General features: G+C 40.1%; 2 protein-coding genes and 1 long non-coding RNA gene across 7 annotated transcripts in view; 1 reads left to right on the forward strand and 2 right to left on the reverse strand.

Annotated features, from left to right (window-relative positions):
• Kap-alpha1 (karyopherin alpha1) overlaps positions 1-22,670 on the forward strand; it is a 41,025-nt gene extending 18,355 nt beyond the window's left edge. For 3 of the 5 annotated variants that reach the window (XM_076799516.1, XM_076799518.1, XM_076799519.1), the window contains exons 2-8: positions 18,020-18,226; positions 18,315-18,509; positions 18,591-18,811; positions 18,887-19,150; positions 19,322-19,526; positions 19,777-20,077; positions 20,171-22,670. In XM_076799516.1, coding sequence (XP_076655631.1) covers positions 18,020-18,226; positions 18,315-18,509; positions 18,591-18,811; positions 18,887-19,150; positions 19,322-19,526; positions 19,777-20,077; positions 20,171-20,367 — 1,590 coding nt within the window. In that variant the 3' untranslated portion in view covers positions 20,368-22,670. Of the gene's footprint in view, positions 1-8,658; positions 8,752-16,296; positions 16,677-18,019; positions 18,227-18,314; positions 18,510-18,590; positions 18,812-18,886; positions 19,151-19,321; positions 19,527-19,776; positions 20,078-20,170 lie in introns of those variants that run through there. The other 2 variants (XM_076799514.1, XM_076799515.1) reach the window with 2 other exon arrangements.
• LOC143360565 (uncharacterized) overlaps positions 1-27,074 on the reverse strand; it is a 272,755-nt gene that overhangs the window by 47,866 nt on the left and 197,815 nt on the right. The gene's annotated exons all lie outside the window — the stretch shown is intronic.
• Positions 22,669-24,431, reverse strand: Torip (Torsin interacting protein). The gene is made up of 3 exons (XM_076799520.1): positions 24,300-24,431; positions 23,259-24,128; positions 22,669-23,172 (listed from the first exon to the last, which is right to left on the reverse strand). The coding sequence occupies exons 1-3, from the start codon at positions 24,312-24,314 to the stop codon at positions 22,825-22,827; spliced, it is 1,233 nt and encodes a 410-aa protein (XP_076655635.1). The 5' UTR covers positions 24,315-24,431; the 3' UTR covers positions 22,669-22,824.

A 27,074-nucleotide genomic window follows, 5' to 3' on the forward strand; every position in this document is an offset into this window, starting at 1 on the left:
AATCGGCCGAGAAATTCTTTTCATTTTGCATAAAGATCAGTCTATAAACAACCGGTTACAGTTCGTCCACTGTTCGTCGATCGAATTTCCCATCGACCATGGTTGTTCATGCACATCCCGTAAGCGATCGTCCAGCGATTAGCGCGATTACTAATTGTAAGCAACGTGTATCGAGGAAACGCCATCAGCTCGCGTCGCAATCGATAACTTCACTTGGTCGACTAGCATAACGCGTTATCGTCGCGGTACAAGCGGACGATTTTTTTTTATGCATGCCACGGATAAGTCGTGGCTAGTATGTCCGGGCACGAACGAAGTTAAGCATCGGCGTATAATGTATCACGGGGCCAGCGGGCAAATATTTGTTACGTTCGGATTTCTGTTTGCCATGAGAGTGCCGTCGCAAAATAAGATAGCTCGGTGCAGGGGGAGGGGGGGCTACCGTTCCATCCTCTTGCGCGTATTTCGGACGGCCAATCAGGGCTCCCGTGCTACCGGAAACAGAACGAGTGTTTACCTTGCAGTTGAGACCCTGTCGAACCCCGCGATTATGACTACCTGAAAACGTAAGTCATAATAAGACAACAGCAGACTCGGAAAATTGGGTTTCGAGTGAAAAGTGGACACAACTTCGTTAGTTTAGCGAATTTGACCGGGAAACTTCGGGAGTATATTCCCGAAGTATTGTACTTTTGATTTACGCGCAAAAAATAAATCGATTTGAATTTGAATAAACAGACGCTTAGGGCAGCAACTTGATTTGGATAAAGGTACAGGCTAAGTGTGATCTTTGCGAATTTTTTCCTGAAAATCTATGAAGCGGACAAGTTTGAAATTTTTAGAACAGCTTCGATGATATTCAAGGATGGTGTGTGAATTTTTACGTTGAAGAATAGAAGGTGGGAGTGGGTGTATTTGAACATTTATGCAGGACCTCATCCTCGCCTCACCAGGTGATGCGCTTTGCGACGCAACTAAATCAAAAGTAACAGTATGTGTATCTGTGGAGTTTATTATTAAATTTTGTTGGTACGGGGAGCAGTACTTTCAGCGCAGTCCTTTTATTTACTGGGTGCGTTATCATTTTGCCGGTAGTACCCGGAATAATCGAGTTGGCGAGCACCATGCTGCGGGAGCCATCCAAAAAGAATTACACAGGCCGGTGTAATGACCATCGCGCATCGGTGGGAAGGTAATGGTGCGAGGGCAGACCATGGCGAGCGGGATCGTGTTCTACGGGGAAGGTGGACCCGACGGAACACGTGGGACAGCGCAGAGCGTTCTCTCTTGAGACAAAAAGTACAAAAGTGTCCGTGAACGTAGTTTACCTATGGCTCGGTGTGGCAATAACGGCGATGGTCGCCATATGGGCGACAGCCCGAGGGCCCAGAGAACCCAAGCGCGCACCTTCCTCTCCTCTCCTTTTCATCTCTCTCTCTCTCTCTCTCTCTCTCTCTCTCTCTCTCTCTCTCTCTCTCGCGCGTTGTCTGTCCTCTTCGTCTTTCCCCCGGCGCCCTTATGCGGGCCAGATTTTATGGCCTAGGTACACGCGTACGTGTATACGTGCAAAGGGCTGGCCTCGCTCGGGATTCCCCTCCAGGAGAACGATTCTGCAAAAACGTGGCGACGCGAGATCGCACGCGTCTGACTCATCGATAAATTCAACTACAGGCTCACGTCTGCACACCAGCACCCTCGAGTACACCCAGTTCCCACGAGGAAGCCTCCCGAATACGCTCCTGGACCTACGCGTCCTCCTTCGCATTTGCATCGGCCGATATCCGCAACAGTATCCCGATCCGTGCGAACAATTCGGGTCTGAAATGTTGCTTATATCGTGTAGAGACTATAGTCTTTGATACCTTGCCGCTGGCGTTCAAAATGGAAAAGAACAGCGAGTAAATGGAACACTAAAATCGGTGAGGAAAGATTCTTTTATGAAGCTTTCGAATAAGGTTTTGTCGAAATTATTGGAATTCTAGTTTACTATTTTGAGATTATTCGAACTGAGCACGGGTAAATTTCCATTTAAAAATTAATCGTCTGAACGCAAGATTCCAAATGTGGCAATAATTCGTGATGCACCGGCACCTATGCAGGCCGTAAACGCAGCCGTTCGATCGCATCAATTGTGCATCGCTCGTTATCCATTCGCCGAATAAAATCGTGCATGTTCCCGGGGTGCGTTGAAGAGTTATCGATGTTTTCGCGAGAATGGTCCGGTTTTATTTTTTTTTCCGCAACGCATTTGCAATGGTTGTTCCGTCGTCGATGCAGGAGTATATCAAAATTATCCGGGTCATCCATTGGAAGGTTGTGCGGACGTGGAGACACGCGGGGAAACGTGTTTCGCGCTAGCTAATTCTGTTTTATCGGTGCTGCGACGCTTTAACGTTGACGCTTCGAAATTTAACGTTTTACCGAGAAACAAGCTTTTCTCGTGATAAACGTGCCACGTCTGGCCTGTGACATTCAATTTGCAAGAATACGGGTCTGTTGCGCCATTTTGTCGGCGGATTATGCCGCGGGCGCTCGCGAATTTTCCGTTGCACCTAATCGAATAGCTCGCGAAATTCTTGCGTCATTGGAACGTTAATAGAACCACTGGACCATATTTTATTGCGAAAATAATACCAGTGGACAACTGTGCGTCGTTAGAGACAGTCTTCGTAATTATTAGACTACAAATGTTTATTGTCCTGATAGCGATACCTTGTTATTGAATTAATATCCAGAGGGGTCCGAATTTCTCCGCGTTCTCCATTTTTCACGACCAGAATTTGCAACTGAAAAATCGGAAAAAATTCTCGATTACGTGGTTCGATGTGTTAAACGTGTCACATATTTTTTTAGAATTTTTAGATGTGACGAAATAAGGAAAATGGGGTAGAAACTGGTTTTTCCCTTTTCCTCTGTAACTACCCTTACGGGGGAGGTACAGGGATGAAACTTGGCAGAAAGGTTTCTCTCCTGGTAGGCTACCGAACGAGCTATTTTCGGCCAAAATCTACCAAAGAATTTTAAACAATTTCCAAGTAAACAATTCACTTTGAATGACTAGGATATTATCCCGTCCCTACTGTAAGTTAGTTTTCATTTCACAGTGAAACAGGAATTTTGAAATGACGTTCCCGTTCGAATAAGACGTTCAGGAAGTGAAAGCGATGGCCGACGGTCACGGAGTCGCCGTGCCGGCGGATTTTACAGTAATTAAAACTGCTCGGAACGGTAATAATAGGAAGGGCGCTCAAACGAGGTGCGAACCGGCCATAAATCTGCCCATTAGCCGTGTCAAAATGGACAAGAGCCGTGTTTTATCGCGTTCGACAGCCATCGCAGAATAGATTTCCCCCGTGATACGTGACGAATCGGTTGGCATACGCGTGTCCCGATAAACTTGGATTTCGTTGACGTAACGGTTTATCGCTTTACCGCGGTAATTTTATCATATTTCCACCCACGGTGCTCGGAGTCCACCAATAAGATCTGTTTGCCGAAGAATAGTCTGCTGCACACCTCGGCGACCTCGCTTTTCAGATTTTATCGCCAGCAGACTGTGGGTCCTCCTGCGCAATAAAAGCTTTCTGCACTGAATTCGAGAAATTTCCATCCTCTTTCAAGTATTTTAATTGGTTAGCTAATTTGTAATCGGCTGAAACAAATTAGTAAGAAACTAATGTATCGATACTCCTAGACTCTTTTAATATTCGCAATATTAAATAAAATATAAATATAATATCTAGACTGCAACTTTTTATGCAAAATAAAAACTGTCTGCATTAATTTGCAAGGTACATAGGAGCTACTTTATTTGTTCTGTAAATAATTTTGATTAGAAAACGGTAGAATAGTTTTTATCGGTTTGCATGTGATCTGTTTCTGTCATAAGCGCATAAAATTCTTATTCTATAGTTGATTCTAACGAACATTGATAAAAGTGATGAAATGTGCAAGGAACGTTTGATTTTAGTGTGGGAATTTGCGACAGATTGCACGGTTGTTGCAATTCTTTCATTATCCAAGGCCAGACTAAACAATTAATTCCGAAGGATCTGAAGCATCTGGCTCATTCCAAATTTCCCCGTCGGCAACGTAAAATCCCATCATTGAGAACGCACACGTCGCAGGTATACACAGCATGCCAGACGGTTTTCGCGTAATGAAACGGGAGGGCCGTGCGTGCGCATACACGCGCGCCGTACTGTTTGCAGAAATGATTTGTATTACCGATTTCTATTACCCGATCGGGTATTTCACGGCACGCAGCCGTTCCGCAACGGCCCCTCTGATTTTTCGATGATCCGCATTTGTCAAAATGATTCCACAGATAAATCGATCGATCCTTTATCGCCAAGATTAACTAGGCTTGCCGAAGCGCATCGCAATGCTGCATAAATCTACATAAATGTTTACACATATATCCGTTCCTACCACGTATTTTTCAATGAGAAAATTTGTACATGTTCCTTGAACATGAAACAAATTATGCCAGAAGTTTCAGAAAGCATCGCTCCATAGTTTCTTAGAAAAAAATTTGCAAAAACCACCTCACTTTTGTAGACTAGGCTAGTTTCTCTTGGATGGACTGTGGGAGGATTTTTGTTTAACAGGTTTAAACAATCGATTTTTTCCCTGTATAAATCGAAGGTACAATTTTTCGAAAATATGCTCACAAAATTTTACGGCAAAATTTGCACAAATAACGAATTTATAAAATATTTTGTCGCTTTACGCAGGCGTCTACTGTAAACGAACGGGTCGATACGTTTGTCCAATTGTTCAAGAAACTAACGAACAAAAGCAACTGGAAAAAATATTTTCATGTAGCTCAGGGATGTGTCTTCACATCCCAAAAATGTTCGTTCGTATATTGCCCGCGGTTTTCCGGGAATAAATTCACGAAAGTCCCATTTGCAGCTGTTATACGAGAATCAGCCCTTAAAGGGATTGCGGTTACGCTTTCTGGAAAGGTGTGCACTGCAAAATGCAGCGACGGTGTTGTCGATGGATATTGGATATAGACCATGAGGTGGCTGGATGCGCATCGTGCACGAGCTACGGGGTAGCCAAAGCTAAGCCAGTAATGCAATAACTTGAATAGATGGGTATGCAGGCGGAAAGAACATAACCCCGGCCACCCTCTTCCCCCATGGTTTCTTTATCCCTCTCTGATTTCGTGTGTCTACCCTCGGACACGTAGGTGCACACAGCACTGTTCATAATTGCACACCCCGCGTGCAAAAATCGTTTCAGCGCAGCTCAAAAAAAGATATTCAGTCATAGATATAGTACAACGCAACATTACAAGATATAGTAAAATGCAAAAAAAAAGATTGTCAAACCGTGAATTAATTTAAACGAACTGCAGTAAATTCCTCGACCAATATGAATAAATATAATAAGAAAATCTGATGCTCCATTTCTGTAAATTATGCGAATGTGCAAAATTGCACAGTGGGGATTTGTTAGTGTTATCTAGTGAAAGTAAGTAAAAATTGCCTTACTAATTTAATCACTTCAGCCTGCATTCAATTACATATTTACACGCTTGCATTCACACTTGCATACAAATATGGTCCTCAATTAATAATGGCGAGGAGAATGCAACAAAAAGGTTCGACAAGTAATCGCTGTAACTTTACAGTTTTAATTAGAGTCATCCCCTCGATTTTGTGGGATTGTTTTGGGGGGAAGGGGGAAGTGATTGTTCGGCAGTGAACGTGTAAAATAAATGAGAGAAAATGTGGAATTTACGTGGGACGCGTTCGTAACAAATCTTCCGATCGAATCGCGTCGATCGGAGATCACGGAATATTCTTGATTGCGGGAGGAGAAACCCTCGGGAATGGTTCCGATTCTGCGATCAGATCGAACCAGGGAGAATCGAGTAAGTGAACGAGCACGCATATTAAAAGCCTTTTAACGTAACCGACTATATTCGGGGTACTTTGGAATCGGGGCTCGAAGCCCCGCTGGATTCACCCTCCTGGCATAGTCCGAGTGGTTATGGTATGTGCGTTGATCTGTACAGTACCGTTCATAATTATTCGAATCCATTTCGCAGGCCGACAAATGTCAGAATTTCTCTCTTCCCAACAATGCGTGATTTTAACGGCGCCAAATTAATAGAAATTAATTTATACCCAGACTGCGGACCATTATTCGAACCACAGGAGCCAAGCAGAAATTTCTTTCTTCGCTTAATAATTTTTGTACGGTGGGACGAGTGCTCTTTAAACTCTTTTGTTCTATCTCCTGTTTTAAATTCCATCCAATTATTTTTATTAATCCTGTTCGTTTAATCAGAATCGTTCCTGACGAGGTTACGGAGTCAATTCGATTAGAAAATAGTGTTTGAATAGACAGAAAAATTGGTAACTGTTGGACCAATGAATTTTGCTATCCCGCAATTGATCGAACCGATCGGACGTGATAGAAAATGAGTTGAAATCGCCTGATTGATTTCGAAAAATCGGGTTCGTGCGGAGGTTAACCACGAGGATCCACGGAACCGGCGAAAAGTCATATTCCGACACACATTCGGCAGTTTACGGTCACGTAAAATCGGAGAGTCGGATGAACGAGGGGTTGACAAAGGGCGCGAAAGGGGGTTGAGGGGGAGGTTGAGGGATGGGATTCGTACGTTTAGGGGGTGCAGAAGGGAGTACGAAGGGTTCCGAGAGCGAGACGGAGCATGCTCAGACGCACATATTACGGCGCACGTCAGTATTTAAACACGCTTGATGGGAAGGTGGTGCACGAGGGGTGAAATCGGGTCCCCATTGTGCTCAGGTGTGAGGCGTGTGCGCAGGGGGTGGACAGGCCGAGGAGAAAAAGGCCAGAGGGGCTAGAAAGGGAGAGAGAGAGAGAGAGAGAGAAAGAGAGGGACGAGGGTGGATTTGCACACGCGGCACGAGCCGCTCTTCAACAAAGGGATGGAACAGATTGGAAGCCATTCATTCATTCGGTTGCCCTGTATTTTTTCTCCGTGTTTGACTGGGAGAGTATCGTCTGCCACCCCTACTGCCATTCCACCCCCCTCCCCCTGCCGCGTCGCACGGCGGTTTCTACCCTGTGCCCTACAGGTATGGTCAATTTACTAGTTTCTATCTCTTTCTATTTCTTTTTTATTTATTCGTACAAACGTGGACGCCTCCGGCAATTTTTAGGAATACAAATTACTTTGCAACCCTTCCTGTACGTAGAGACTAAATTCTCCTTTGAACAGTTCGTTCTTCTTATAAACAGACGGCGGATCTTTATGCAAAATAAAAATTTTCTACCTGAATTGCAACGAACTCCCAGCGACGCAGACTTTTAAAAATTATGGAACAATCGCCGGAAGATTAGAATCAATCGAAGAGAAACTTCATTTTCATTATATTTCCACTATTTACAATCGACAATTTTTATTTTGCACAAAAATCTACAGCCTGGTCGTGAATGTTTCTGAACAATTATGTTCAATTATATCCCAGTTTCCCGACTTACGAATACGTATTTCGTTTTCGTGCAGTGTTTTCATAGAAAGTGCATCCGTGAATTTACTATTTCGAATAAAAGAAAGTTCCATTGTCCCAGAACAAAATGGCGGACAATCAATCTTCGGCTTGTCGCTTGTTGTTGAAAACAGAGTTGCACGTTATTGCGGAAACGCAATATTGATTTGCAGCAACAACGGCGGCCGCCTGAATTTAATTTGCAACCGGGCAGACTTCCGCGATAATAAATGACCACCGCGGCAAAGAATTTGAGCAGAGCCCTTGGTCTCGATGCGTTCTCGTATTCACCATTGGCTCCCGTTTGACCTCACGAAAATCAATATCTGTCGGCAAATTTAAGTGCGTACGAAAAGGGGTGTGTGAGGGGTGGGGGAGGGCGATGAGTTTGTATCTATTGTACCTTCTGAGATTTTGTATCCGACGCAAATGCACGCGAGCTTCGACCATGCTCCACTTTCCGTATTCCATTGGAACACTTTTGTACCTAACGGTATCGATTGATGTATCGTTCCTTTTCATCCTGTTAGTACGCTTTCTGGAGAAACGAATGGTCCTTCAATTTGCAAAAATTGTCCGGAGAAATCTTGCCCGGCTGCGAAGCAAATAAAGAGGATATGTTAGTTGTACAAATTTATTTTTATTCTATTGGAGTAGGATTTATTTCGTTTATTTTGACCTTGGAATTTTGGGCTCGAAGGACGTGTGTGGAAGGGACGTGCTATGTTGGACGTTAGGGAAAAATTATTGCAAACCGACTGCCTTTTCGTGGCCTAAAAAAATTAACTTAGTATTATTATATTGCTAGCTGTACAAATTTATTCCGTAGCCTTTTCTTCTCGAATTGACTCTATGTTGTAGATAAATATATTCTTATGCAAAATGAAAATTGTCTGCATCAATTTCAAGCTTCAGAAGCTACAGAGACTTCCATTTTTTGAATAATTGTAATAAGCTGAGATGGACGCAACAGTAAATTTATTAATGTATAAAATCTGAGAAGTAATTGCTTCAGTTCGATGGATTTTAATCTAGGAGCTACCATTTATTGCGAGGGTCGCGAACTAATGTTGTACACCTTATATATTAGCTCATTCCCTTATTGACTCATTCCCTTGTTTATTATCGAAACCTGACGCTGTATTAGTGTAGCCAAGTTAACCTGAGGGAACAGATGAAAGGATGTTGCGGTCGAGGAAGGAAACAGAAGACAGAAAACGATAGTGCTATCGACAGTTTGCAACTGGCAAAGGTAAGGCCGCGGTAAGCTGCAGCTGAATATTATTCGCCAAACGAGCGGATCGCATAAATGCGAAATACTGAAACCAGGTTTTTCCTTTTTGCGTGACAAGTAATATATAAAAATTGATTGGCTCGTACGATTCGTTATAAATGTACTACCACACATTTTTGTCGATGAAAAAATTAGCACATATTTCTTAAGCACGAGATGAATGACGACAAAAATTTCAAGAAAAGTCGCTTCATAGTTTCGCGGAAAAAAATTCGCAAAAATAAAGTTGTAAAGCATTTGTGACAAAACAAATGCATTTGTGACAAAAATGGGTGGGTCGGATGCAAAAGAAAAAATACTTAAACTGAGTATAGGTACTATTGCGTTATTTCCAATCTATTGAAATTGTTAAGTAGTCCCCCGTGTCTTGCAATTAATTCAAACAATTTTTATTTTTCGGTAACATTGTCCGAAGAATGAACGATAAGGTTTAAGTGCTCGAACTGAAAACATTTAGTTTAATTCTGTATGCAGAACGTGTTAGGCTCGAGAATATAGGGTTTCAAGGTGACAGAGGAAGAAAATTGAGGGAAATGTGTGCCTCGACGTTTTTCGTGGTTGAACGGTGGTGTGTTCACGGTACGCGTCACCAATTAACTCGTCCAGCGTCTCGGCGAGGATCTTCAATTAAACAATTACTGCTAAACCGAGCGGAATTTCCAGCGTGGAGCCCGCATGCTCGTTAAGAATGATTCCCGCGCACCTACGTGGACGTCGATTAAGGTGGATGAAAGCAGCGTGAACCGTTCGATCAGGTACCCACGTGTGGACCCACATAGAATACTTTCAATCGACGGAATTGTAATTCACGGGAGGCCGGTCGTCGAATTTAGATCCGTGATAATGTCAATTCACGCCTAATTCACCGTGAGAAGCTTTCTGCTGGTCTTCGTTCAAAATTTTCTACCTTCGAACCACCTTTCTCTGTTCATGCATTTTCTCGAAGGTTTCCACATTTTCTTGACTGTTCTCGAAGGAAATTTTTCACTCTGTTTAATTTTTACAAAAAAAAAAGATATTGATTGAAAAATATCCGAGGAAAAGGGTGCATTAAAGAGAACGAGACATTTTTGATGCAATTATTTTCTTGGACAGTTCTCCATTTATTTTAAAAATACTGGAGGTTTCATAAATTCAATATTAAATGTAATTCGTCCCATTTCTGTGTGAAGTATTAATATCAAAATATTTTTCTTGTTAACGAGCTATCCTGAGTTATCTAGAATTAAGTTATTTAGGCTTGTCTGACAAAATTTATTTGAAAACAAAAACTGTGCTCCGAATGCAAACAGTTGTATCGAATAATTTACATTTTCAATTCACCAAGCTGTACTTTTTCAGGAGCTGTACCATTTAGTTAATATATAAAATTTCATGCTGTTTATTTGTTGTTTATTTATGTATCACGTATTTAATACAAGTGCCATGGGAATGTTAGTTTTATATTTGTTGGTCGAGGATAAAGAACAGTCTGATAAGTGAATTGTTTGCGGGTGGAAATTCTTCGTGGGATGAACGTCGACCAAGAAATTCGAAATGACTTGCTCGGAGAGCACGTTGGCAGCAAACGTGGAAGCAACGATGATAACTCCATTGCGGTGGAAGCCAGAAACGCGAGAAAATTACAGCGAAACGCGTACCAGACTAAGGAAGATCGTAACGATGATCTCAATTAGCGAAAACCGCGTTGTTATGCATAAACACGCGGCACATGAATTGTCAACGCTCTGTGAAAACGTTATTACTTTCGTCTTCGTCTTATTCCTCTGTTCTACATAAAGGTTCTCCCGCGCGTGATACATTTTTAAACGCGTTACGTCGGACATTTTCAAAAAGCTTTCATTTTTAACGAGATCAACCCTCGCATCACGATGACTGAATCTGCGGTGATCCACAACATTATTGAGGATCTAGCAAACATACAATAGTACCTATACGTATTGTAATCGCTAGTATGGGTCACGCGAGACCCAGCCACCGGCAAGGTACGATCCTTTATGCGAAGGTTAATATTATTACCGAGCTGTGGATATTGACGAAAACGAATAGGTAACGTACAAAAGAGACAAAATATTAACAATATCCCGGAATAGCATTACATTACTTTGGACAAATTAATATCAATAAAAGAAGAAATACATTTTTATATAACAGACTTATTAAATCGTCAGTCTATGCACTGTAACATTTACATTCTCTGACGAAACGAATATTCGACCATCGATTTATAATTGAGAAATTTTCTAAAGTCAATTTTCTAAAGTAAAATTAAAGTAAATTTTCTTTAGTCTGCCTAACTATATAGGCAATGTATGGTTACCATAAAATTGCCAAAAGCGTCCTTCTAGTATTGCAACGGTGTAAGAATCTTTCCGTGCGACTATATATTTTCTGATGGAGGCTCGACGATAGATTTATAATTGTCAAATAATAAGAAAATATTTTCTAATGTCTAGATCGTAATCGGGATTCAATCTTGCCCCTGGATCGCGGGAATATCACGGTGTGCGTCGGTGCGATCCAGATACACACTCAAACCGGCAATCAGTCGTGCACGGGGGTGAAAATCGTGCACGTGACTCGCGGGTACTCGCACACAGGGGGATGCTGGCCCCGTGCACCCACCAACCCCCTGATCCTTCTCTGGGAGTTACCTTTACCGCGTTTACTATTCTCCATTGTGCACGACTACCATACGGGACCGTGCAAAGGAAGCTGCGAGAGAGATCGCGTGAGTCATCCGACCGACGCATTGGCGTAGACCAACCCTCCGAACGAATTTATTTCTATGCCACATTTATTCCTGGTCGCTCTCAACATTTTATCCGCCCACTCGCAAAAATAAGATAGACGCACAGCAATTTATTTAATAAAACGAAAACCGGGAACTTGAGATTTACGATATTGATCCCTCAAGGGGGATGGGCATTTTTTCTCTCAGAATCTACTATGGCTAGCGATTCTAAATTTTTGGAGCATCTAGTATCGTACTAAGTGCGCATTTTAGCCGATGAGAATTTTTAAATACCGAATAGAAATAATTGTACAATCAGTGTGCGGACTTGTTCTTGCCTTCAAGGTATTGTTAAAAAAAAATCTTTGGCTGAAATGTGTGTTACCCTTAGTAGTGAAAGCATATGAAATTTCAACTCGACTGGTCGAATGGTTGCTGAGAAAAAGGAGTATGAAGTGGCTTATTTTGTTTGTGACAAAATTACCACTACCCCTAAATGGGGACAGAATTTTTGTAATTTTTGCACTCGACTGTCTTTCTAATATTGTATTTGGTCTTTGTGTTATAGTGGAGAATTAGTGATAGCATTAGCTGGAAATAGTTAATGCTATTAGAAATATAGAAATATATAGAAAAATAGAAATATAGAAAAATGGAAATATAGAAATATAGAAATATAGAAATATAGAAATATAGAAATATAGAAATATAGAAATATAGAAATATAGAAATATAGAAAAATAGAAATATAGAAATATAGAAATATAGAAATATAGAAATATAGAAAAATAGAAATATAGAAAAATAGAAATATAGAAATATAGAAAAATGGAAATATAAAAATATAAAAACATAGAAATATAGAAATAAAGAAATATGAAGATATAAAAAGTAATACAATAGATTAACTGAAAAGAATGTGACGAATAGTGAAAAGGAACAGGGCACAGTTGAATTAAAAAGCCTCGATTTTGCGAAGTGATGCAGGCTCCGCCGAAGCAGATTAGGTTTACCGCTCGAAAATCCGCTATTACCGATCGAAGGAGCAGTTGGCGCAGAACCGACACCCATTTCAAAGTCGAAAACACCTCTCGGTCGTTTCCTATTCGTCGCGGGGGAAGCAGAAAAGGCGGTGTTTCAATCGTCTCTACGACTACGGTACGTAATTTAAAGTCGTTCGCCGGCGGTGCTGTTCCATTTTCCGGCGAAAGACGCCGGGCGTCGATCATTCTTCTCTGTTCACGGTCCTTCCCGCGCGGAATTGTATTTCATTTTAAATGGTCGTTTCGTCGAGTTGCTTTTCCCGTGGTATTGCGAGCCACGGCGTCCGCGTAACGATTCCCCTTTGTTCACCGAGGGATAAAGGAGCGCTCGGTGTCACCGAGACGAGCGTGTTTTTGGCCCGCGTTCTTGCCGATCATAACGAGCAACGACCCTCAAGAAGACGGTCTTTGGCAGCGTCGTTTAGTCGGTCACACGGCTTCGGACCTGGTGACGTTCGACCCGAATTAATTCGTCGTGGAATCATCAGAACACATGCTGGATGCGGGCGGTCTGTACGGAATTTCGGCCGATCGCCATCAATTCTGATGGTACGGCACCCTCAAAGAATAAGACACACTATAATGCCCCGTGAAAATTTGGAAATCCCATTTGTACCGTGTACAGTTGCTGTTTTCTGATCTCTCGCCCGCAGCGCTGAACCTCGAAGACTATCGCTTTAGATCGAACTGTTCAGAGAAGGCAGATATCCGTTCGGATAATCGAGGTTCTACTAAATCCTGGATTGTACAAATAAATGTACAAATGATTCTACAAAAGTTTCATAGAGAAATAATTAAAAACAACATTATTTCATCATGTTGCACTCAGAACGCGAAAACTAGGCTAACTCTTGCGATTTTTATTCAAGAAACTATGAAGCGGTTCTACTCGAAATTTTTATGACAATTTGTCACGCGTTCGAGGAACGTGTAATAATTTTTTAATTGGAAAATATATAACAGCAATGTGTGTATATAAACATTTACCGGTGGCGCAACTCGTAACCCTTCAGAGAATGTTAAATACGAATGTTACCTCTTGCGGTTAAACATCGAAATACAATTCTCTCGCTTCGTGGTGGAAGGATAGGGACCGAGGGTCGTCGAAAGTCAAAATTCACCGAAAATCCTTCGGTCTACGTCACTGTACCCAAGCCCTGATGCATCAGTCCGGCTTGCATCTGTATGTATTTACGTCGAAGGGGGGGATCCCCTATATGACATCATCCCCCTCCATACGTGTGCGGCTGATTCGTTTCGCTGGCTGACTTCTGTCGCCTAACTCCAAAACACCCCTGGACCCTGCCACCTCCCTTTACCTTTAATCTTTATCAATCCATCCAGCCGAGGCAGAATCGAACCTACGGACTAAGGAACGGACGGCGCCGCGCATTATTCACGGCCGATAGCTCTTCAACCCTCTTCGTCCTTCGTGGGTCCACCCCTTGATGCGCGCTAAATACTTTCTGTCGGGTTCACCGTCGCGTCGTCTGTTCTTTGTACCGTGTTCGTCGAACTTCTCTCTGTTCTCGAATCATCGTGAAAAAAACCCCTTCGCGAAAGCTGCAGGCATTTCTATACTAAAAAAAAAAAATGAGTAAGATAGACGATCCATATAGAGCCATGATTCATATAAACAATTTAATCTAGCACCGTAGCTGCTCTACTGTTCGAACGCTCTTGGTCCAATCAGCAGTTCGGATAATCGAGGTTCTACTATATCGTGGATTGAACGGGCACGCATGATCCAAATTGCATCGTGTTTGGTATCATTTTAACCAGAAAAGTGTCACGCATACGCTGGAAAAAGTTTCGTACACAAATTATTAAAAACAAAAGAGTTAGAAACAATTTTTAGAAGAACTCAAAATTCGAGATACATTTAAGACTTTCAAATTATTAATTGGTGCACCTGATAGCCAGCAGGATAGAGTCTGCTCTCTCCTAAATCCTAGTTTGCATTGAAAAGGGGCGAACAAAAGAACGCTGTGCCGCAGTGAACAATTTTGGAAAATTTCTGGGTCCATGTTGGCGTTTGGTCTTTTCCCCGTGACCAAGGGGTGCAACTTCTTGGGTTTGACGGAGGGTCGAACCTCAATTGAGTAGAAGCTCGAGGGGTTGTCTTTTACTTTGCGTGGCAGGACCTTTGAGTTTCTTTGTGTTCGCACAAAACCACCTGTCTCTGGCTCAGGTAAAGGGAAACGAAGGCGAATGATCGCACAGGTGCGGCAATCATTGGTCCCCGCTGTTCATGAAGCTCCACCCACCTGTCCACTTGTTTCGGCTTAAAACTCCGTTATCATGTCCACCGAACAGCCTGTTCTATGGACGCCATCAGGTTTTCCCTATCACTTATGGGACGCCATAGGCTTTCCCCGCTGAACGACGCCATTGCGTTCCAGAAATGAAAGTAAACAAATGTGTTATGTAAACATAGGAATAACAGTGCAATAACATTGTTCATTGAGTCTGTTCACACAAGTGCCGTGCAGATATTAACATGTGGCAAAAATTATGCTTTACATTGTAAAATGTATAATTGAAGCATATATTACAATGAAAAAATTGTATTGCAATTGTTACGAAGCAATATACATCAGTCACATTTATTACTCGGAAACTCTAATGTTGAAGAAAATTTGTATGGGGCTCTTCCGCAGGGTTGTAAGAGTGTACCTGTATTTACAGCTGTATTCGAAGATAGTTAAGCAAATAATTTTCATTTTGATTAGCTCAGGAGGTACAGTAAAATTGATTCGAAATAGAACTCAGAGAACAGTAATGGTTCCACAAATTCATTGATTGGAAACAAAATTATATTCTCAAGCTATTCTGGTTCCAATGTAATCCGAAACATTGGCAAAGTTGTAGTGTACTTTGCGCCGACAAACTGTGAAACGGTTCAAACTTCGAACTGTTTGAAACCATTCGAACTTTAAATTGTACACGGTATAATGAGTCGCAAGCACGACGCGCTTTTGAGCGAGTCAAAATGGAAAATCGCAGAAATTCGTGAACATGACCAGTATCATTAGAATTGGCATTATACTAAAAACACTTAAATAATTATAATTATGTAATAATCATTGCTATCAATAGGGTAAAAATTGGGGTAGAACTACATAAATTACAGATATTTGTGTCTTTTACTATGTTTATTTTACATGTTTAAACAAGTATTTAGGATAAGAATGTTTTAGGATAAAAAGAAACTAAAACTAAAGCTCTTCCAAACATTTTTTTCTATCGAAATTTAGGAGATCAAGAATATTATGTATTCCTAATAGTAGTATCTGCTAATAAAGTACATTTTACATATTAAAATTGAGGACCTTACTAATTCATTATTAAAATATGAATTCTTGTACAAAATAAAATTATTTGCATCAATTACAAGTCACAGGAGCCAAGTAATTTCATATGCCAATAAAAATTCACGTTTCAACAAAGCGTATAAGAGAAAAATGTACGAAAATCGGAGTTCTTCCTTGTTTTCCGAAGCTCAATCGCTTCCAAATATTTTGTCCTTTCATTTATTTTTCGCAACATCATTTGAATTCAGTAATCCACTTGACTTCCGGTGGCCATGTTGAATCACGCAGTAGTTCGTCGGTCGAGCGTTCGCGAAAGCATCGATTCGTCTCCTGGTTCGCGTATCTTCGAACTCGCGCGGCTCGACCAATCAGAAGCGCGGTGAGCATTAAATCGAGCGTTTCTCGAACGCACTCGACTACCGCCATTAAAAAGGTTTTGCGAATTTCGATGGATTCGACGAATTAAATATCATATTTCTCGAAACTGTTCTCCATCGAAACGTTGCGCCGTTATAATTTCACGCGAACGGTACGGTGAAATCGATTTAAAAGCTAGTCGAGACCGCGGCGAAATTAGCCGAGTGAAATTGGAAAAGTTTGGATAAATATGACTGTTCGAACGCACCTATCAGCGTTTCGCGAGCGTGGCCCGTGATTCCTTGCGCGTTCGAGTACGGACCAAGGTTTTCCGATCGGTTGTCGTAGTTTGAGGAGGTGAAAAGTGTGGCGGTGCTCGCTTCGCTATTCTTTATGAGAAATCTTATATTTAACGAACGAACTCCTTCTACAGCCGTAAGTAGGAACTCGATTTATCTGCCATTAGATCGCCCCCACGGGGAATCGTACGACTGGCTGCGTGCGATCCGAAAGATCGAGATTATTCCCCGACGAACGTCACTGCTCTCTCCCTCGTCTTCACCAAGAACCGTCTAGCTTAGCTGATCTATTATGGAGGGTCGAATCTCTCGCGAATAAATCCGCGGAATCGCTCGGCAATGCCGTTCCCACGGTATCTTCCTCCGGGACCTGTGTCTTCGTGAAGATATACCCCACCCCCGAACCATCGTCGCCGATTAATACCTAACCCTCAACAGTCCATTGTCAAGCAGTTTCAAGGTATTCTTGGAACCGTGTACCAACCCCAGGAAACGCTCACGCGTTTACTCGCGATTCAGTTACACAACCCAGAATATACTCGCCCGATCGAACCTGTACCATGTCAAATTTCGTCCTCTCGTTTCCACACTAATGTTGCTTCATCTCACTGGTACCATGTATCCATTGATGGTATCCTATGTTGTATCCGCAAATTTGTTTCAGTACAGTAACAAGCTGAATGTATTTATAGATTAGAATACTGTTCTTTGTCGACTGGCTTTGCATATATGATTCAGCGTCTAATAGTTGGATGGACAGTGAATTCCTTAAAATTATGTAGCGCAGAGAGTTTGTTTGCGTGCTTGAGCTATGTTCTAGATTTTATGCAGTGAATAATAATAGTAACGTATATATTTATTGTTATTCCGTTGGTAGTTTGAATTTGATTTTTATAGGATTGTTAATGTTACAGAACTATGAGTGTTATACAGAGCAAGACACCTAATTCGATGACTTCGATTTACTCATAAGTCGTTAACTGTGCGAACAAGTATTTCGAACGAAAAATTATGCGGTACCAAGGAGGATACAGGAACAATCAGTTCCCCGATACTTTATATTCTAGTTTAGATAGGAAGGTCACCTTCAGTTTTTTAAATAGGATACCCAGTACTCTTTTTCTCGAGTTCCAATAGAGTATCAAGCGTAACAGCTTCTAAGATATTCACTAATTGAGAGTATTCTCTTATTATTGGCTGAAACATTCAACCGTACTGTCTTAATACTTTAAGTGCGGCGCTGATTGCTTGCCGCCTTCTGAATGGAAAGGACAGCAAAGTGCCTAGTATATGGCACTAGGAAACTCTTACACAATGCAGACACTAGCCAGAAAAGTGTTTCGCAAAGTTGGAATCTTATATAATTCTGTCGATGAGTACAATACTCTGAACGTTCGATCAATATTTATCCCATTTGAAAAATTGAAGGCACCCTTGTATTTTATTCACGCTTCTACATGTATTCGTCTGTGTTTTCAGATGTCAACTGCCACTACACATAAATACCGTTACAAAAATACGGGGCTGGACTCCCAAGAACTAAGACGACGTAGGGAGGAGGAAGGCGTACAGTTAAGGAAACAAAAACGGGAGCAACAGTTGTCGAAGAGGCGCAATGTACCCAACATTGACGCCGACGACGACAATGTTGCGACGGATGAATCTTTAGTTACGTCATCGCAGATGGTAATTTCTGGAAAAATATAGATACTCGAGTAGAACGTTCCGAATCCATATAGAATCGTATTAACTGTAGAAATTTCCCGATTTGCAGCAATCTTCCACCATCACACACGAAATAGTGCAAGCATTATACAGTCCTGATCCTGAGAAACAATTGGCCGCTACTCAAAAGTTTAGAAGAATGTTATCGAGGGAACCGAATCCGCCGATAGAGGAAGTTGTAGAAACAGGAATTGTACCTAGATTCGTTGAACTGTTAAAAAACAACTCAAACTGTACTCTACAGGTGTGCGAGCTTCAGACGATGCTACACAGCAATGTTTAATGGTACTGCGTGCTATACTAAACTGTGCAATGATGATTTCAGTTTGAAGCTGCTTGGGCTTTAACAAATATAGCCAGCGGAACGTCTCAGCAAACACGTATAGTGGTAGAGGCAGGTGCTGTGCCCACCTTTATATCATTACTTAGCTCGGAATACGAGGACGTTCAGGAACAGGCTGTTTGGGCATTGGGCAATATTGCAGGGGATAGTCCCGAGTGTAGAGACCATGTATTAGACAATGGAATTCTCGCTCCTCTCCTACAGTAAGTATTTTGTAACAGTTGCGATGTTCTTTCTCTGTTTTATTCTGTCAACCTAACTTGCTGCTTGTCTTGTAGACTACTTTCGAAACCAACACGTTTGACGATGACACGTAACGCAGTATGGGCATTATCAAATCTTTGTCGAGGCAAGAATCCGGTGCCGATTTTCCAGAAAGTCGCACCGTGTCTACCTGTTATAGCACATATTCTTAATCATACGGACGGCGACGTTCTCGCCGATGCTTGCTGGACTCTGTCTTACTTGAGCGACGGTCCGAACGAGAAGATTCAAGCTGTTATAGACGCGGGTGTATGCAGACGTTTGGTAGAATTACTTATGTAAGTTCTTCGCTCGTAAATCACCGTACACAGGGCGGAGAAAGTCTGATCCGATACGGCTCCAATTACGCAACTCCGAACAATCGAAATGAAAATATTTGCTAAATGGTTCTTTTCTACGAGCAAGTTCATACTTCTTTTACACTATTTGATGAAAATTTGTATTGTTAGGCACCAGCAAAACAACGTAGTAAGCGCGGCGCTTCGAGCAGTCGGAAACATAGTGACGGGAGACGACGTACAAACGCAAATCGTTCTGAACTGTTCTGTGTTGCCCTGTCTTCGGCATTTGTTAAACTCGCCTCGAGATCCAGTCCGTAAGGAAGCTTGCTGGACAGTTTCTAATATCACAGCGGGAAATCCTCTTCAAGTTCAGGTTTGTGGGGTGTCTCCGCAGGAAAATATTAGATTATTGCGTATTAAATGATTCTTGACAGAAACATCGGACACTGGGCCTTTTTTTATAGCTGTAAAATTGATGATGCTTAGGACACATTTATTTCATTTGATCGTCCTGAATTGAATCGTTATAAATGCATCAAATCCGCAGTCTAATAATAAGCCTGCAGGCTGTAGGAGTATTTCTTGATCAAAACTGTACGTTTAACAGTATACTTGATTAACAGGCAGTGATCGATGCCCAAATATTCCCAATTCTGATCGACATTCTGGGGAAGGCCGAGTTCAAGACACGAAAAGAGGCAGCATGGGCAATCACAAACGCTACCAGCGGCGGTACACCTGAGCAAATCCGTTACCTCGTGGATCAAAAATGCATTCCTCCGTTGTGCGATTTATTGACAGTAATGGACACGAAGATCGTCCAAGTTGCATTAAACGGTTTAGACAATATCCTTCGCCTCGGAGAACAGGATGCTTTGCAGAGTGGTATCAACCAGTACGCGGTATTAATCGAGCAATGTTTCGGTGAGTGTGCGGTTGAAACTAGAGGAGCATGTCCAGAGAAACCGCCCGAAATGTGAAAACTAAATTTCTTGTTTGCGTTACGATGTGTTTCAGGCCTAAACAAAATAGAATTTTTGCAATCTCATCTGAACATAGAAATTTATCAGAAGGCCTTCGAAATAATCGAACGATACTTCGGTTCCGAGGAGGAGGACGCGCGGATCGTGCCGAACATCGACTCGCAGGGACAACAATTTCAGTTCGAAGCATCCGACTCGCCCCAGCTACCACTCGAAGGCTTCGACTTTTAATCGATTGATGATTTTAATTGAAATTCCGAATGTATTTCCGGATTCGATCCTTGTTTCGTTCGTTGCGTTTACAACCGGTTCTCGTAACGGGACAATCTTTGAAATTGCAGAATCGATCATCAGACGCGAAGAGTGGTATATTTATACATATACATTGAATTCGTTTGTATCCGCAAAAAAAAAAAGGAAAAGAAAAGAAATGGAATAATATCAGTAAATATCTCGAGGTGATCCGTTTTGTCTGCTCTCGGTGATGAGAAATCAGTATAAAAAGAAATCTTTGTACACAGTTGTTTTAAGTATGGGTTTTCTCTTTTTACTCTTTATCTATACACCGCATGCGATCGACGTTGTTAAGTTCATTATCGGAATGCGAATAATCTATTGCCAAATTTCTAACGATGCTTTTCATTCATGCTTTGAAGACGATTCGGACACAAGATTAGCACTCAGTTTATCGGTTTCAGAAAACTCGTAATACGTATTTAGTACGGAGTATGTTCAGTTTATCTTTGAGGACAACAACAACAACAAAAAAAAAAGCTAACAAATATCTTTAGCGCTTAAGTAGAAACAGATAAGTACAGAAACAGTGATCAAGACGATTTACTACTATCGGGGTAGACTCGTGCCTCGTACGACATTATGACTGACTCTGAATTACGAAATGAAAAATACTTGCACAACCAGCAAGACAACTAACGACTGAAGTACGCGACTACGTAGCCAACACGGACAACATTACGCAACGCGGTACTTACATCCTTACTACACTAGGTAGGAACATGACCAATTAAACTTTTTTACTGTAAATACGTATCTTGTAATTTTAAGGCTATTCTATACAGAGTGCCCTTAAGAAACGAAGCAACAATTAAGTCGAATTATCGGTTATCACTTCTTTTCCAATCTCGTTTTCTTTTATTAAATTAGAATACAACTTGTCGGGACACATCGGCAAGTGTATTATAATTGATGAAAAATTGTATTGCAAGAATTGAGCGTGTTTCGACTTGCGTTGAAATTCGAAATTACAAAATATCTCTAACGATATCGTACTCAATTTTGCTCACGAGATAACGGATGACATTTCTCATGCTTGTACAAAAAATATATATATACGTATATATATACACGTACACACACAATATATATATATATATTTTCTTCCTTTGTTTTTGAAAATATATTTCTACTCTTGTTAAAACCGAAAAATTGAGCAAATTATAAAAAAATATAGATTGATCGTACCACGATTGTACAGCACACGAAATTTTGGACATTCTGTATAAAAGGTCTGTGACTGTATAAAATGTATTTATTATTTAGGTTTGACGGTACCATACTATATTATACAAGATAATATAAATATATATTACCTACTTTTAGTTACTGAATTGAATTACTACGACAGAGAAGGACTGTATTATAAGAATTCCGTGATCGACCACTTTGCTAATCGCGCCATTTTTAGCAAGGTGCGTACGTACGAGTACTTGTTGCCAATTTATAAAATGCTTACCAAAATAGACTATAAGCATATTTGAAACGAATTTGTCATTTTATGTTGTGCACGCTATTCTTAAATAAAATGTGATAAAATTATCTCCGGAACCTTTATTATACACGGCGACTTGCTAGGTACGGAAACATTTGAATAGCTATGCTGCAATTTTAAAGTCCAGAAAAAAGGGTAACGAAATAATATTATATATAAACGGGTTTTACTATATTTTTAATATTCGCGCTTCACCCTGTGTATCGAACTCAATTGTACAAATCGCATTCGTGAATTCTCTGGATTTTCCTTTGTTGCATGTACGCAAATGTTACTTCGGATATGTTCTCGAATCTCTATATGAAAAGCGATGACTTTGTAATTTATTCGATCAAATGTTTTGCTGTGGAACTCACCAGTCCCTTGAAGAAATTTTTTGGAAGTTCTTTTCCTTCAGATTGAACTATATACCGGTGTAAATGAAGACGGGGATTACCGTTTAACGACAGAGACGCATTGTAAATTGGCAATTTGAGACGCTCACAACAGATTGACTACCGATCGACGTATTATGCAATAACAGAAACGTACGATGTGAAACCACTCATTGTATTTTATTTGAAAGCTAATGACACGTGTCGTTCAAAAGTGTAAATTGAAAACTATGCCAGAGGCATTGATCTTGTTGTTATATTTTTTGAAAATTTGTAGAAATCGCTAAATCACCATCGGGTATCATTATCGAAAGATGTTGATTTTCTGTACTGTCATTTGACGAAACGAAATAAAGTTGAATATTAATGTATACGCAATCTTGTTTATTCGACGTGTAATACATAATTATACTTAGCATACAACCATTTGTACATTTGTTCATTTCATCAGTATAAATTAATTTCATTTTGATTTCGAATGTTATTAGAATGCTGTAATCACCTTTCCATCACTCATTTAGAAAATCACAGCCTTTTATTTGGAGGTGTAGATAGTGTACAAACTGTTTTATCCGAATTCTGAATTCCGAATTCCGAATTCGAATTTTTTTCCGACTCTGGCAATACTGGTATGATGACTCCGTCGGTGAGCCTAGTTATCAGAGGATGCAGAATATCTTTATCTATTTTGCCTGACAATTTGTTAGATAGTTGCGTGTCAACGAATCGTAATTCATTTTGGAATGGTTTGTATCCATCGACAATCATTGTCATTATATAAATAGCTTTCTTAATCAATGGATTTTGTCTATCACAGAAATTATGAAATGCTTTCATTGCTTCTGCATTGACGTTCAGTAAATCTTGCACTATCTAAAACAAAGAATACCGATAACAATTTTGTCTAACACAACTGTAATTTAAATAAATATCCACATTACATTGAACAAGATACTCACTACTACTTTCTTTTGTGCAATCTTTCCCCTCAAATTGTAAATAGTTGTTCCAACATCGTTTGGAAAATCTGCTGGTGTTAAAGTTAAATAATCATTGCTTCCTAAAACTGTACTGCTTAATTCACCAACCATCTGTGCCATGCAATTCAAGGTATCTGCTTCATTTCCAAACAATATAATGATTGTTGGTTTCTGAGGATACATAGCTACATCATATATTCCAGATGCTATGTCGTTCCAGATAGTAGGTTTCTGGTGATGAAATTGTGCTCGAATAATCTGCATCGATTCATCTAATAATTTATCTACTGCAACTAAATCTACAGTGCTTGTTTCATTAACTTCTGATATGTTCTTTTCCTGAGTAGTTTCATGGATAGGTATTATATTGAACATTGTGCACAGAATTATAGCAGTAATGGTACTAAAGACAAAGAAATTACATAAGCTTATGCAAGACTTTTTATGATGGATATGCAACTGAGTTTGAGACTGTGAACTGTTAGTAGTATTAACAGATCGACTTGTATTCAGACTTCGATAGCTTCGTTCCCGCACTTGTGTCGTAAGAGATGAATTGCATGCACTGGAAGAAGAACATTCTGGTGTGAAGCTTCGTGAGAAATGCCTAAATGATTCGTTATTTTCGACTTGGTCATCATCCTCATCATCGGTGTACTCATCGTAATCATTAGCATGATCAAGGAAATGTTTAGTTTGCTCTTTAATGTCTTGCATTCTTTTTGTTATCAATGCACCGTCAGAGTTATTCAAACGGTAAGTAATTTTCTCTGAAGATACATTATGTTCTCTTAGAGCTTGTCGTGCTCTGGGAACAGGTGGTTTAGAGAGCTCTACTGAAGCATTAAGCTGGAAAAGATTCAATTATTTAAATATTTATTCTTTAGTGACACTTCAAACACATACAACAACATATCTGACATGCAACTCTTTATACTAATTACTTAAATAATAATATTAACCATAAACCATTTCAAACTCATCATCAACTACTGTTTCGATTTACGTAAATATACATACGTCGAAATCATTCATGTTTGCAACGTCTTCGATATCGTTAATTGAACACTTCGGTAACAATATCTTCGTAGAGTTTTATTAACATTATCAATTTGTAGAATTTCTTAAAATTTGAACTTCTTATACAACTTAACTATGTGATACTACTGTTATGCAACATAATACTAAAGAATATTATTTTATGGAAAGATCACTTGTTGAGTATAAACATAAATACTAGCATGGATATATTATATTTCAATGAGATTAATTGCGTGTAGCGTATTAGTACATATAACCTGCGCGATCACATTGCTTTGTACGAATTCATAATTCGGTTATACATATATGAAAGTTCTATTACAGGCAATCTAAATATAAATATTCCGAAACATCTCGTTAAACGTATGTATTTATATAGCTTACTGATTCATTACTTAGCCTATAACCTAAACACAACAGAAAATGATTCGAAGAACTACGTATATACACAGCGTAATGTGACGTAATTTCTGCTGATCTCTGTTAGGGGAAGTACCAAGTACCAAGCCAGTAAATACATGTATAATTAGCAGTTTGCAAAAATAGGAAGTTGGTATGCTAAATAGAGCTAGACTAACCAGTGAAAACATGCAACCGGGAAAATGTAATATCTCTGCAATTAGTTGCTCAAAATTAATGTTTTCAGGCTTAAAATATTTCTAATAATTGTACGCTTCGAACTGATCCCATAGATTGTCATATATATGGCTAATTATAATTTCTTCAAAAATAGCCTCCTAACGGGCACAGAAACGCTATAGCCATCTAGCGGCGAAATGCCCAAACTAAAAGACATATTACAACTATCAATGCAACGAAAAGGCCTTTCGAAAATAATTAATAACTAATTAATTTGCTACGAATTCGGTTCGAAAATATTATGGAGACATGCACGAGAGTCCAAAGTACCTTTTGCAATTGCCAAAGTACGCCAATCAATTGCAGAATTTTAAAAAAAAAAGTAATTATTAGAAGACCCTCCGCGGCGACCGCAGCGCGACGGTGGCGCCATCTATGGTGGCGGATTTTGGAACTAATTTCCCTATCCCTGTAATGAGTAAGACAAAGACAGAGATAGTGTGCGACAAGGACAGTAGATGTCTCGCTCGACCACCTCTCTTTCTGAAGCGCTGCTAATATCAGGAGATGTATTAGGAGCACATGACGAGCAAGGAGGTATCCGACAAGGACAGACATAGGGGTTTACCGAGAGAAAGAGAAGGACAGATATAGAGCTTCGGCGTAACCTGCCAAGCAGAGAGAAAATTCATGAATATCTTATTTGTTATTAAAGATTCATAAATATTTGCAATTAGAAAATATAGAATAGACCTTCCGCTACTTTCACATAAAGTTTTTCATCAGATTTCGTTCCGAATTAAATAGTTATTAACAATTTTTCAAACACTTGTCCGAAAATAACCAAAGTTAATTTGACAGGTCCCCCGTGAATAATTAATTTTACAACTTTAAAGACATAGTTGATACACTTTGGTGATCAAAGAATCTAGAAGGAAGTCTTGGCAACGTTCTTGTTGAGGTTCTGTGCAGGTTTGACGCGTGATGAAATAGTTATTAACAATTTCTCGGGAGGAGGTATATGTTATGTCTCTGTCCTTGTCGCACACTCTATCGCTCTTTGTCTTACACATTGCCGGCATTAGGTAACGGAACTGGCCTTCCAAAAATGGTTAATAACTTGTTAATTAGGAATAATTCAGAAACATTTGCAATCGACAAATATAGCATGGACCTTCAGCAACTTTCACATGTAGTGTTTTATCGGAATTTGGGTTCGAATTAAATAGTTATTAACGATTATTCAAAAGCATGTTCTGTTATAATCTCAAACAGTGTGACATGTCTCCCATAAATAATTAATTTCCATACTTTACGGTTATAATTAATGCTGTTTTACGATTAAAGAAACCATAATGGACCCCCAGTAATATTCCTACCACAATTATAGACTGATTTAGATTGTCGTTAAGTAGTTATTAACAATTTTTCGAAGACCCGTTCCTTTACCTAATGGCTGCCATGTGTAAGACAAGGAGAGACAGAGTGTGCGACAAGGACAGAGACATAGGAAATACCTCCACTCCAGAAATTGTTAATAACTAATTAATTAAGCATCAGACCCGCACAAAACCTCAGGGGAATATAGCCACGACTTCATTCTATATTCTTTGACCACAAAAATGTATCCGTTATGTCCTTAAAGTTATAAAATTAATTATTTACGGGAGACCTGTCAAATTAACCGAGCTTATTTTCGGACAAGTGTTTGAAAAATTGTTAATAACTATTTAATTCTGTATGACATCTGATGAAAAACTGTATGTGAAAGTAGCGGAAGGTCTATTCTATATTTTCCAATTGCAAATATTTATGAATCTTTAATAACAAATAGGATATTCATTAATTTTCCCTCAGCTCGGCGGATTACGCCGCAGCTCTATATCTGTCCTTGTCTCTCTCTCGGTAAATCCCTATGTCTATCCTTGTCGGATACCTCCTTGCTCGTCATGTGCTCCTGATACCTCTCCTGGTATTAGCAGTGCGGCAGAAAGGAAGGCCACGAGCGAGACATCTGCTGTCCTTGTCGCACACTATCTCTGTCCTTGTCTTACTCATTGCAGGGATAGGGAAATTAGTTCCAAAATCCGCCACCATAGATGGCGCCACCGTCGCGCTGTGGTCGCACCGTGGACGGTCTTCTAATAATTAATTTTTTATAAATTTTCTACAATT

The sequence above is a fragment of the Halictus rubicundus genome, chromosome 13 (assembly GCF_050948215.1).
Source record: "Halictus rubicundus isolate RS-2024b chromosome 13, iyHalRubi1_principal, whole genome shotgun sequence".
Taxonomy (NCBI): domain Eukaryota; kingdom Metazoa; phylum Arthropoda; class Insecta; order Hymenoptera; family Halictidae; genus Halictus; species Halictus rubicundus.